The sequence below is a fragment of the Ascidiella aspersa genome, chromosome 4 (genome assembly GCF_963924565.1).
Source record: "Ascidiella aspersa chromosome 4, kaAscAspe10.2, whole genome shotgun sequence".
Lineage (NCBI taxonomy): Eukaryota > Metazoa > Chordata > Ascidiacea > Phlebobranchia > Ascidiidae > Ascidiella > Ascidiella aspersa.
In genome coordinates this window covers 9,261,221-9,273,563 of record NC_139450.1, presented here as the reverse complement: position 1 = coordinate 9,273,563, position 12,343 = coordinate 9,261,221, and the positions used below count along the sequence as shown (strand labels likewise).

General features: G+C 37.0%; 1 protein-coding gene across 1 annotated transcript; it reads left to right on the top strand.

Annotated features, from left to right (window-relative positions):
• The first annotated feature begins 221 nt into the window (after positions 1–221).
• Positions 222–10,384, top strand: LOC146147053 (mediator of RNA polymerase II transcription subunit 15-like). The gene is made up of 13 exons (XM_083387903.1): positions 222–226; positions 1,096–1,186; positions 1,279–1,324; positions 1,758–2,096; positions 2,325–2,512; positions 2,632–2,669; positions 2,741–2,841; positions 3,031–3,167; positions 3,495–3,647; positions 5,009–5,157; positions 7,408–7,598; positions 8,149–8,307; positions 9,536–10,384. The coding sequence occupies exons 1-13, from the start codon at positions 222–224 to the stop codon at positions 9,676–9,678; spliced, it is 1,740 nt and encodes a 579-aa protein (XP_083244029.1). The 3' UTR covers positions 9,679–10,384.
• Positions 10,385–12,343: the final 1,959 nt, after the last annotated feature.

The following is a 12,343-nucleotide window of genomic DNA, read 5'->3' as shown; positions in this document are numbered from 1 at the left end:
AATATAAAAATTCTAGGCCACACCAATTTTTAAAATAAAGTGCAACGAATGTATGGCTTTCGCGGCCCACAACTACATGATAACACTAAACTATTCAAAAGTAACTCGCGGCCCACATTTGGGCCGCAGCTCACAGTTTGCCGACCACTGGTATAGAACCTTTGGCGTGTCACACATTTGAAATGATTCCGTACATTCGTTAACTAAACATACTTTAATTTATGAGGTATAATCTGTATGATCCCATTCGGGTGGCAAGGCAGCAATCATTTTTTGATGGTATTAAAATCTTTGTTATTTGGATTAAATTTGTATTTTATTGCCAATGGTGTTTTAGTAAAGTAATTTATTTTTATTAGTCGAAAATTCGCAACCGTCTAAAAGCGAAAAAATGTCGAACATCTAATTTCAGGGTTTTGCGGTCCTATCACTGTTGTCGCGGAACTTACAATATTAAACTGAAATAACTCTTCTATTTTCATTTCAGGGTGTGTTTTCGAGGAAGGGTGTAGTTTCGATTTTCGATGTTCATAGAGTACTTACATATTTTTTTTAAATTGAGCAATCGTGGGAAACCACCCAATTGCGACGTCTGTCCAAAAAGGTCTTAACTTGTGAAACCAAGTTCCTTTCCTCTTACTTGGAAAATTCTCAAAGCTGAATCCAACCTCAGCTCCTTAGATTATATGCCGTGCATTACACTTACTACTGGTTAACATTGCATAAGATACTTAAGAAACTAATTTGTTAATATTTAACTCGTTGTTTGTCTTGGATTGATTTTTTCCTCTTGTTTAAATATAGTAGCGTATTTAAATTATAATTTAAGTAATAGCGGTATTTTTTTCAGTTTTGCATTCCTTTTTGGATTTTATATATGCAATTCCCGTTCAGGTATTTTACCCTTTATACAAAACCACAAGTATGCAGGCAAATCAAGTGGATTGGAAAAGTGAAAATTTTCGTGCTTCTGCAAAAAACAAAATGTAAGATAAGAAAGTATACTACTTTTTTTTATTCAAAATAAAGAAAAGTATCTTTATAATTAAACATTACACACATTCCTTTATTACCTTTAAATATTCTGTTTTATAGTAACGAAACTGCTGTGAAATATGGAGTCACAAATGTCATTGGGAAGGCAGCTGTTCTGGAACATAACATCTTTCAAAAAGCTACATCAAGAGTATGTATATTCCATTAAATTATAAATAAATTAATACATAGCACATGTGTATGTTGAAATATTTAAAACACTTATCAAACTTTCTTTTTCAGGAAAACTATGTTCATATGGTGCAAACAGTAATGATGAAGTTGCAAAGTAAGTTAATTTTGTTAATAAATTTGAAAGGTAATGTTAAAAATATACCATTTAGCTGCTAAGTTTTTGTTATTTTTACAAAGAAAAAAAGCTTTAAACTTTATTTAAATGTAACATAATAATTGTACCAAAAGAACATATTAACAAATTATGTAAATATAAAATATTTCTCGCTATAACAAAATTTAGTGTGAAATGGCCTGCCGGAAAATCAACTTTATTAGGATTGTCTATGTCTGTACTCGTAAATATGCAAAAGTATGGCTTGGTAATTTAGGTTATGACAACAAAAGTCAAATTTCTATATTTAAAGAATAAATGGGTAAGAGTTTTTTTCCAAAAAGTTCATATATAATTTTTTTTGACTTAAACAAATTTGTCTCCAAGCAATAGGGGCTTCATCCAACCGGAAACATGTTTTTTTAATTTTTAGACAGCAACAAGCAGCAACAGCAACAACAGCAGCAACAACAACAGCAGCAGCAACAACAACAGCAACAACAACATCAGCAGCAGCAGCAGCAGCAGCAACAGCAGTTTCAACAGCAGCAACAACAACAACAACACATTCCCATTCAACAGCAACAGCAACAACATCTGCAGCAACAGCAACAGTTCCAGCCTATGCAGCAGCAGCAACAGCAACAACAACAGAACCCTGTGTTTGCCCAGAGAGGTGACTTGGGGCCCAATCAGCCAACAGGAATGTTTCCACCAATGCAGCCGACACAGCCAGTCAACACCATTCTTTCCCACGGTTCTCCTGGACAAGGTATCTTTTTGTACTAATTAATAAATATACCCGTGAAAAGCAAAAATTTTTTAAGTCAGTACTGATGTTTAGATTTTTTGGAAAAATATTTGGAATTATGTTCAATACAGTTCTTTATACATATAACCTACTATTTAAAATTAGTTTAAAAAAATGAAATAAAAATGTATGTATTGAAGTGTGCTAAGACTAAATAATGGTATAACTATGTTTACATATTTTGTGTAGGTATGCAAATTCGACCCAATATGACGCCTAACAGCAGTCCTATGGCAAGACAAGGAAACCCAGTTCCAAGTCCCCAAAATTCAATAGGAAATCCTTATTCAAGACAGCCCTGGTCCAATCCATCTCCTGGAAACCAGTTTCCAATGAGACAGTTTCCCAAACAAATGCCAAGACCAGTCGCCCCAAATGTAAATGAACTATAGTAGTTAAAACATTTTGTTGTTTTAAGTAATAGTAAACATTGTTAATAGTAATTTGTTTTAAATATAAATGACAATTTTTTTCTGAACCATTTTTTCTTGTGTAGCCTGTGTTGACCATGCCGGAAAGCACTCCACAACCAAGGTAACAAATACATTTTATTTATTTGCATGTTATTTGGAGAAAACTACAAAATAATATTAAATACATTGCAGCATCATCCCAAGTTTGTCCCCTGCACACCAGTCCCCACAAGTTCCAACAACATCGCCAAGCCTCAGAACGCCAGGAAGTGTGCAAACTGTGCCCTCTCCAGGTATTTAAAGCGGTAGTTTAACCGAAAAAACGACCAAGTTGTAGTTCAGGAAATGTAGTTGGCTTTGCTTGTAAAAATGAAGATGCGAACTGCTGACTAGTTATTGATGTTATGGAAATAACGAAGTCGAACAACTTTTGACGGAGCGTTTTCTTTAATTGAACATACAGCATTTGGTTTGTATTTTAGGCATGCTTGCTGTGCCAAGTCCTACAACAAGCAATCAAACACAACAGCAGCAGCAACAAGAGGATGACAAAGAGTACATGGAAAAGCTTAAGCACTTGCAGAAGTACATTGAGCCCTTGTCCAGAATGATAAATAAGGTTGGCAGTAGAAACGTATATAACGATGAAGCATTTTCCTAATATTAACCCGTCATATTGTATAGGCTTAAACATAGTCCTAAAGTAGACAATTCGTCATGTCATATTTTTTTTTCAATTTTTGACCAGAGTCGAACTTGGATTGTGTTTGACCAACTCCGCAGTCCTGGTTTCTATTATATAAAAAAACTAGCTAATGTTGTTCATACTTAAAATTATCAGATATTCATAGATCGTTTATAACCGCATGTACATCAATAGTTCAAGCGACAGATTTCAAGATATTTTTAGCCTTTGGTAACAAACTTTATCTTGCTTCATCCCCAGTTTAATGAGGACGAGGGAAACTATTCTAAAGAAATGAGCAAGATGAAGGCACTCCGTGACAACCTGATGAACCCACGCAAGCGCATGCAAATGGGGACGCTAGACAAATGCGAGAAGGTTCTGCAAAACTGGCTTGGCCAGAGAACTACCAAGGTACATTGCGCTTTAACACGCCACTCGGGACAACAACCGTTTTATTGCCTAAATAAGCGGAACACGCGAAAATATTGGATCGGATTAGAGAGTGTTATAGTTATACTTGTCCGATTTTTGTCTAATCAATGTGATGCCAAATTAACTTGTACCCTTTAACGCTCTGTAACAACGTATGCCTTCATAATGTTTTTTCTAAAAATCGAATGTAAATTATGCTTCTTAACCCTAAGGCAAATAATATTATATCTTTCCACGTTTCATTTTGATCAATTTCGCTTGGTTTATTGTAATGACGTTATTTGGTATCGGATATCCGCACTTTATGTCTAAAATATTGGGGTTTCGGAAATAAAATATATCAAGTATCCGGCTTTTCTGCCTAAGAATATGTTGGTGGCAGACAAAAACAAATTTTATCCCGCATAATGTGATAAAACATTAAAAAAGGAGGTTCACGGATTGAAAAAGGTTAGGAATGTCCGGATACCAGATTGTTTGAACAAAAAGTATCGTGATTCGATTCTGTACCATGTAAAGCAGTGTTGTAATGACTAAAGTCATTGACTTGACTTAAGTGCACTTAAGTCAATTTTTTCAAACGACTTGACTTGACTTAAGTCTTTTGACCAAAATGACTTGACTTTACTTAAGTCTTTTGGACAAATGACTTGACTTGGACTTAAGTCATTTTGTCAAATAGCTTTGGATTAAATTAAGGGTCTTTTATTTAAATTTCTCTCAAGTTTTGCACATTAAACCTATTTATTTCCCTGTATTGCGTTTGTGTTATTTTTTGAGTTAAATTATTGCTTATAATCGAACAAGTTTACCAATTTTAATAGTTTTATGTTAATGACATGACTTGAAATTGACTTGCTCTCATAATCACTTGACTGGGACTTGACTTGGACTTCAGTTATTTTTCAAATGACTTGACTGGGACTTAAGTCATTTCAAAATGACTTGTTTACAACACTGATGTAAAGTCATGATTATGGTCGAATAAGAAAAAAATGATTGAACTGTTTTTTAGGGTGTTAACCAAATTTGCTTTCGCGCTAGGGAGCACTATATAAATATTTATCTTCTACTTTTAAAGCAACATTTTTTAGAAATTTGCCCAAGGTAGACAACTTTAGGTTGCTTCTCAAAGCATGGCTGTCATGCACAAATTAATTTGGTATCGGATCGGCACCGATATGAACCTAGTTTCGGAAAAGTACCGATAATATCCCTTAGCATCAGGTATCGGCTCCTATACGATATTATCGGACTTCCTATTAAACACTAACCATTATAGCATTTTTTAATAATAAGTACAGATTTTTAATTGTATTTTTGTTTTCCCCGGTGTCCAGCCGTCTCAGATCCAGCGCAACCCGGACCAGCACATGTGCCAGCCATTCCTCAACGTGATCGCGACCGCCACCAAGTCGCCCTTACTTAACCACACCCTGAAGCGCACCTTCGGCCCGGCGGTCAGCACCATATGCGGTGACTACAGCACGTGAGTGGTGTAAGACTTAGAGTGAGGCCTTTATACGCGTGTGACGCCATCGATTGTATGGACATGGGAGTGTGACGTCATCGATTGTATGGACATGGGAAGGTGACGTCATCGATTGTATGGACATGGGACTGTGACGTCATCGATCGTATGGACATGGGAGTGTGACGTCATTGTTGACCGGTGCGACTTCCGAAAGCGGGATTTGACCGGTTCGCACCGGTTTTTGTACGATCCCACCTTTGACATTTTGCGAATTAACGTTTTTTTTTTTCGTTTTCAGTTATAGTTTTAAGTTAAGCAAACCTAAAGCGGTCTATGGCTATTGAAAGAACCGTTGCACGTTATTCATGTAAGATTTAGAAAGTAGAGATGAGCCGATTTAATGAAATCGCCCCGTTTTCCATTATGCCGGCTTACATGTCTTTCTTAAAAATCGCTTTTTCTACGCTCTGTGTTTAAGGTACTTGGTTGTATAAAATGTTGCATGATTTCCTGTGGATTAATTTGCGACTTAAGGCAGTGCAAATACTGACCGTGGGAAATTGCACGTTTAAATTGTCGCCCACTTTGCTTAAATTAGCTGACCTTGTTTCAAAATCTCTTCACACCTAACGTTCAAGTTGTAGTATCGTTACTTACCCCATACTAGGCTTGTATCTGTTCTGATCCGAAATCAACTTAATCTTTTTAGTTTTGATTTGCGTTCAACGCAACAATTCTATCTTGAAGGGTAAGTTTAACAAAAAAGTTTCGTTGAAAACAAGAACTAAGGCAGTAAGAAAAGTTTCATTGAAAGCAGTAAAATTGATTTGACTCAATCGGGCCGATCTCAATCAAAATGCCACCCGTTTGTACGCTTTGGACGAAGCACTCGAAAAGTTTGTAGCAACACTCGATTGGAGTCATTCACTTACTTATACTGCAAATTATCTCGTCCAACGAAATGTTTACGTTTGCGCTTTAAACTTTTTTTGGTTTCCTGTTTAAAACCTTAACAAAACACCACGCATTCGCCGTCAGCTTTAGGCGAACGGCAGTTGACGCACGCTACAAACCTATGTGAAAGTATGCTAACAGGGAATGTAAGTGTTTTTATTGTTTCTTACATATTTGCAGTTATGGTTACAACTAAGGGCTGCTTGTATCAAAAAAGTTTTTTGAGTTTGGATTATCGTGTTAACGTTAAATCGTGTTCAGTTGTTTTTGTATAATGTCGGAAGTCCCAGTAGTTTCCGCTGCGACTCCTGCCAGTGTTACTCAGAGAGTTTACACGTTTGTTTGGTGAGTTTTGCTTATTATGTGAGATATTTTAGCCAATTCAAGTCAGAAGAGTTAAACTTGACGTGTTTCTTTCATTCTAGCTTTTGGTGTGAAATCATTAATTACAAATCGTAGCGATTTCTTGCGAAGTGTTCTTGAAAAACGTTCATTTTTATAACCCCATCCACCAATAGTATTTAATTCATTTATTTAAAAATAGCTTTCAAGACCATTTTTTTCTGATTAAGTCTGATAAAAAGGTTACGTACTACCAAAGTACAAAAACTAATTTCATTTTGATATCAATTTATTCCCCAAAACAGACATGGCAACAACAAATTCACCCTATAGGCTAGTAGCAGGCTATATGAGTCAAACAAAGCGAAGCGCTCTCATTTAAATCGTCAAAAAATGTTTGTTCTCGGCTAGAATCCCACTCTCGGGCTAGAATCTACGGTCGATCTGTTTAAAGTTAAACTATAACGATTCAACTAGTGGATCATTACCGCCGCCATTTCCTCGTCGATTAAAAGTGGTGCATTCCCACTTGAGGGATTTGCTAGATCTTCTGATGCTGTCATTCGGCTCCATATTTGGTGCAGGGCGAACGTATTCTGTTTTCACACCCACAAAGCTATTCTGTCGAACTGCGCTGTTTGTGCAAAACATGTTGCTATATGTCAAATAAAAAAATGCTTTTATGTGTGTCAAATTAGCTTAGCATTACATAAAAAGTGTTGCATTTCAAAATAATGTGAATGGAAACATTGTTTCTATTTAGCTTAATTCACAATGATCCAATTTTCACATGTGTTTGAAGTATAGTTTGTTTACCACACCGCGTTTAACTATACATTTGTAAAAATACGTAAATCTTAATATATTTTTAGTTTATTTAACATGTTAAGACCTTTCTTTCTCATTTTTTAAAACAAATAAAATTTAAATGGCGCCACATAGCAGTTTAAAAAATTTCCACTTTTAAAGGCCGGACTACATCCCGAACAAACGTCAGTGCTTGCGGGAGGCAGTGCGTAAAATGAAGGCGGAACGCGATCAGCGGAGCGTGTCGGACGTGGTGCTGGGAGAGATCGCAAGACTGGACGGCAAATTCCGAGTGTCGGTGGATCGAACCTACAGCGCGGACGACGGTTCGATTCGCATCATCTGCCAACTTGGTAAGTTTGTTTGTCTAAAAGCGGTTTACTCGATCGGGCCGATCATTCCAGATCTGATCGCGTTGTGTTTTTCATAAACCTGGGAAATTTTTTGCAATATCTAATTTCAAATAATTCCTGGTTTGTCTAACTGCTGATAGCTAAAGTACCAACCTTAACATATTGACATTGTTAATTTTCTCTAATTTAACCTTATATTGATTTTACTTTTAACCTAGATTCGTTGCAGCTTTATTGCTTTAATTGGTTTGTGTTAGATGCATTTTGTCGCTCCCCTGGCAATTATTTGTGTTTTGAAAACAATTTCAAGGCATTTACGAGACGATATATTTAAAGTGGTTTAAAAGTAGTTTTTTAAATGACACCTCAAGAATTAGTACACAGTGACTCTATTTCCATTAGTATGTTCGTGAATCTAAAATAAAATCTATAAAATTAACAAGGCGCAGAGAATTGACTTTTAACAGGTGACAAAATGCCGAGTTAATTGGCTGTAAGAATTTACAAAACAGCACGTCATATACTGACTTATTGCGACGAATTTTTTCAGAGAACCGCAAGCTGCCTTCGGTGCCTCCCCTTCGCCTTGTGGTCCCCTCCTCCTACCCCAAGGAGAGCGCCGAGTGGGACCCAGCTCCCCTCTACTCCCAGCATCCCGCAGAACAGGACGGTAAGGAAGCGGGCGACCGCGCATCGGAAGACTCGAAAGGTGAAAGCGATGTGTAGTTTGTTTTATGTAGACCAGTGATGTGTAGTTTGTTTTATGTAGACCCTTGACCGGGGTTCCGCGGCACTCTAGGTAGGGTGCCATTTTTAACAGTCAATGGTGCCGAGAGATATTTCAAATTAGTTAGGATTCAAATTTTAGCCCTATTAGTAATTAAGCTTGATAAATTTTTTTGTACTATAAAAGTGCCAAAAAATAAGGTTTTGTCAAACTTGTTGCACAGGTAATGTGCTGTTTCAATCTCGTTTATTGTAACGTTACAGCCGAGCAAGGGTGCCGCGAGCCAAAAAAGGTTGCAAAGCACTGATGTAGACGGTAGATTGTGTGATTTGTGTATTTAGAGAATAACAGCAATAACTTATACAACAGAACTACAGTGGCGACCTACGTTATAAATCGACCGTCAGCATCGCATTGTGCTAACTAATCTGTTATGTGATCTATATGATGCACTGCAAGGTATGTTTTCACCAAAAATATATCTTGACCATAAGATTGTGCGTGAACAATCAGTTGCTTTCCAGCGAGATGCGGGTTTAAGACAATCGTTGCGGTTCTCCGGGGACGTATGTATGTAGTAATCCCAATCATATTGAGCCTTTAAATTTTTATTAGTGCCACATAAACTGCCATATCGGAGTAAGCTTTAAAATAGCTCGTTATTTTTTCATAGATTGTTTTGTAGTGGCCTTTAAATATTTGGTGTGGACCCTTAATTTTTTGCAATCCTTGAAAAAATACTATGTCTGCTTTGTTTGATTTACCCTTTAATGCTTGTATCATTCGCCATTTACAGTTGCGATGCATTAATTCAAGTTGTGTATTTTAAATTGGCCAACATATTTTGGGTTGACACGGCTACTTATCCTACCCCTGCATTTTAGTATAGAACCGTTAACAATTAAGCCTTAAGTTTAACGTAACTCAAATTTCGCTTTTTAATTAGTTTCTCGATTCGCATTAATTATATAAATTAATCCTGGCTGCTTTATAAAAGAAATTAAACAAAAAAGTACGTAGCACAGTTGTCAGGTTTCAGTTTTCGAATGCTATAAAAGGCCCTTAATGGCCTGTGATTCGCAAGCGCAAAAGAGTACATTAGTTGGAGTTTTGAATATAGCTCACGATAATTGAGGAAGGCCGTAAACCCCGAAAAAAAAGGACAAAGAAGCGTCAAATTCTTGGCGTCAGTTTCTTTTCATTTTTACAGAGGAGCTCCAGTCGTTCCAGCGCCAGCTGCAGCCGATCGTTCTTGCCCGCCTCCGACGTTTGAGCGTCTCGAGCTGCACGGTTTCATCACTGATCACAGCCTGGGAGACTGGTGTTCGGGAGGCGTGCGCCATTCCCGTGTGAAACCGCAGCTATGTCTTATACGTTTCCGCTTGTCTTGCGTATATTTTGTTATCTTTTCGCGATTGTTTTTGGCGCACCGCGCACTGCTGTACGATTTGCCATCAATATTACGTTGCGCATTGCTGCTCTTATTTTGTTGGAATTTGTGCATCAGTACTGAGTGTTGATGTTCTACCAATTCAATCAAATTTGCTTTTTTTGCGTTTTCAAGATTTGCCTCTATCCAACCGTGTAAAATAAAAATCCACTTGAAAAATATATTACTAAGGACCTCCTAACGGCAAATCCGATTGAGCACTATCTTAACTGTGTTATCTTATTTGGGGTCCACACTTTATCCGAGTGGTTCTCAATCTTTTATGGCTTGCGGCACCCCTCAGATAATAAATAGATTGCGGCATCTCTACAAAATTTTTTTCGTGATTTACTAAACTGTCACAACGTAGGAAGTTATAATTGGATTTATTCTACTCTAATCTTACTCAAAAAGTTGTAGGAGTTGAGCAAAAATCTGATTCTTAAAATTTCTCAAATATTTTGAGGCATCATTGATCATTAGAAATGGCACCCCGGTTGAGAACCACTGCTTTGCAGTGTGGGCAAAGAGTGAATTTTTCTGTAAAACGGCGATTTTCACTTCTTCGTTTTATGAAGTCGTAGTTCTAAGCCGTCGCCAATAGATTGATTGAAAACTTTTATTTGTGGTTGGACTGCTGTTGTTGCATTTTTGTCTTTGCAGAAAAATAAATACTGTCTATAAGTGTACTGCCGCCTAATTTTTCTAGATGTTACGTCAGCATATCGTGATGCATAAATTCAAATAATGTTGGCATACTATTCTCGAAATAAAAGTATCTAAAGTCGAGGGAATCGCGCTAAGAAAAAACAACGGGTTCATTTGGTTTACAGTGGTAAAAGTTTTACCTTAATGAGTGCGATCAACCACTCCAGGTGAAATGGTTCTGTGAAAATACATTATTTGGACTTAAGGTATTATATCAAAAATGACTTTTTATTAGGTTTTCAAATTTATTACAAAGCGTAAAACGTGGAATTATTCTAACGCTCGAAACCTATCATTTTCTACCTATAATTAGTTTCTCGGTTCGCTTTGTATAAATTAAGCCTGGCTGCTTTATTACAGAAATTAAACAAAAAGTACAAAACACAGTTGTCAGGTTTCAGTTTTCGAATGCTGTCAAAAGCCATTTATGTCATGCAAGCGCAAATAAGCACAATGATCAGATTTTAAATAGCTAAAGATAATTGAGAAGGCCGTAAACCCGCAAAATTTCAAAGGAAAAGAAACGTCAAATTTTCGGCGCATCAAATCATAAAACACTACTTTTGTTTGGACTGCCTAAGATATTTGATAATATTGATTGGCATATTACTGTAGCTGTGTCGCCGATTTTATTTAGCTGTTATTGTGCCGAAAGCAACAAAGGTTTGCGGAGCTGTGGTCTAATTAATGTAACACTTAACAACAAAGTATTTCTAGGTTAAAATTTTTTTATTTAAAAAATAATCTCCTTATTACTTAAAATATAAATTTTTGTTCACTAAACCTTTTTGAGGGGTAGAAGTATAGGCCTACTGTTTAAGCACGTTTAAGTGAAAGACCAATGTATAGTGACTAGTGACGTAGAAAGGGTTGTCTAATTTTACATCGTTTATTCTGTGAGACACATACAAGATGTAGCACGACAGCACTGCCTACATTTTTATTAAATTCTTCAATCGAAAAAAATCTGGGCCTGTCGAGCCGCTAACACTACACTGTGCCAAAAACAAATCGATTAAAACAGCGTGAAAACTGGCGGTAATCTAAACATGGGGAGTGCTCAATCAACCCTGGCGTTTCTAATTCAAACATTAAACATGGCCTCGGTGTCAGCGCAAATAAGGAATAAACCGGTAGCACAAATTCTAGGTTTTCGCTCGACGCTTGTAATTTCAAGCAGGCATGTTGAAACCGAGCCGCGCTGCCTGGCGAGTTTCTTCAGGAGTTGCGAAACTCAATTCTCGACGGGAACTTGTGCGTTAAAAATACCATGTCGGGTACTTCACGGCACCTCGGCTGGCTGCACAAATAAACAAGGCGACTGCGAGGGAAGTTTCGGCCCAAAATTGAGCGCCTTCCAGTCAACAACAAAACCACGCGAAGATTTCGCCAACACTAAAGACACCATTTATTTTAGCAATGAAAACGCGTGGAATGTGCGTTTATGGAGAGTTAACTGGCAGAGCAAACAGGGAGGCTGCGACGTTCACAGGTTTAATTAACTGAAAAAATATATATGTGGATTTTCAAGTTGGTACAGTTAAAATAAATAAAACGACATTAAATGTATAAATAAGGTCGAGACAACGCTAGCAAAAATCAAGAATTAGGAGATCTAAAAAGCTATTTGCAACCAGAGCAAATCATGGACTTCGTTCAAAAACAGAAAAACTGCTCACAATGCACAAACAAAGCAAAGCAAACAAATAAGTAGGCCAAGCGGTCAGAGTTCACTAAACGTAAGCAGCCAGTGCAGAAATAATATCATTATGAATGTCCGATATTCGGTATTTTTTTCAAACCGGATTATTTTGGGCAAAAAAAGTATAAGAAGAATTGATCGAAGAAACAATCGTAACGTTTTTAAGATCTTTAGGCCGA

Excerpts from the sequence above, each read along its gene's own strand:
- LOC146147053 (XM_083387903.1), top strand. Across the intron at positions 3,648-5,008 it reads TTGGCCAGAGAACTACCAAG|CCGTCTCAGATCCAGCGCAA; the intron begins GTACATTGCGCT and ends CCCGGTGTCCAG. Across the intron at positions 7,599-8,148 it reads TCGCATCATCTGCCAACTTG|AGAACCGCAAGCTGCCTTCG; the intron begins GTAAGTTTGTTT and ends GAATTTTTTCAG.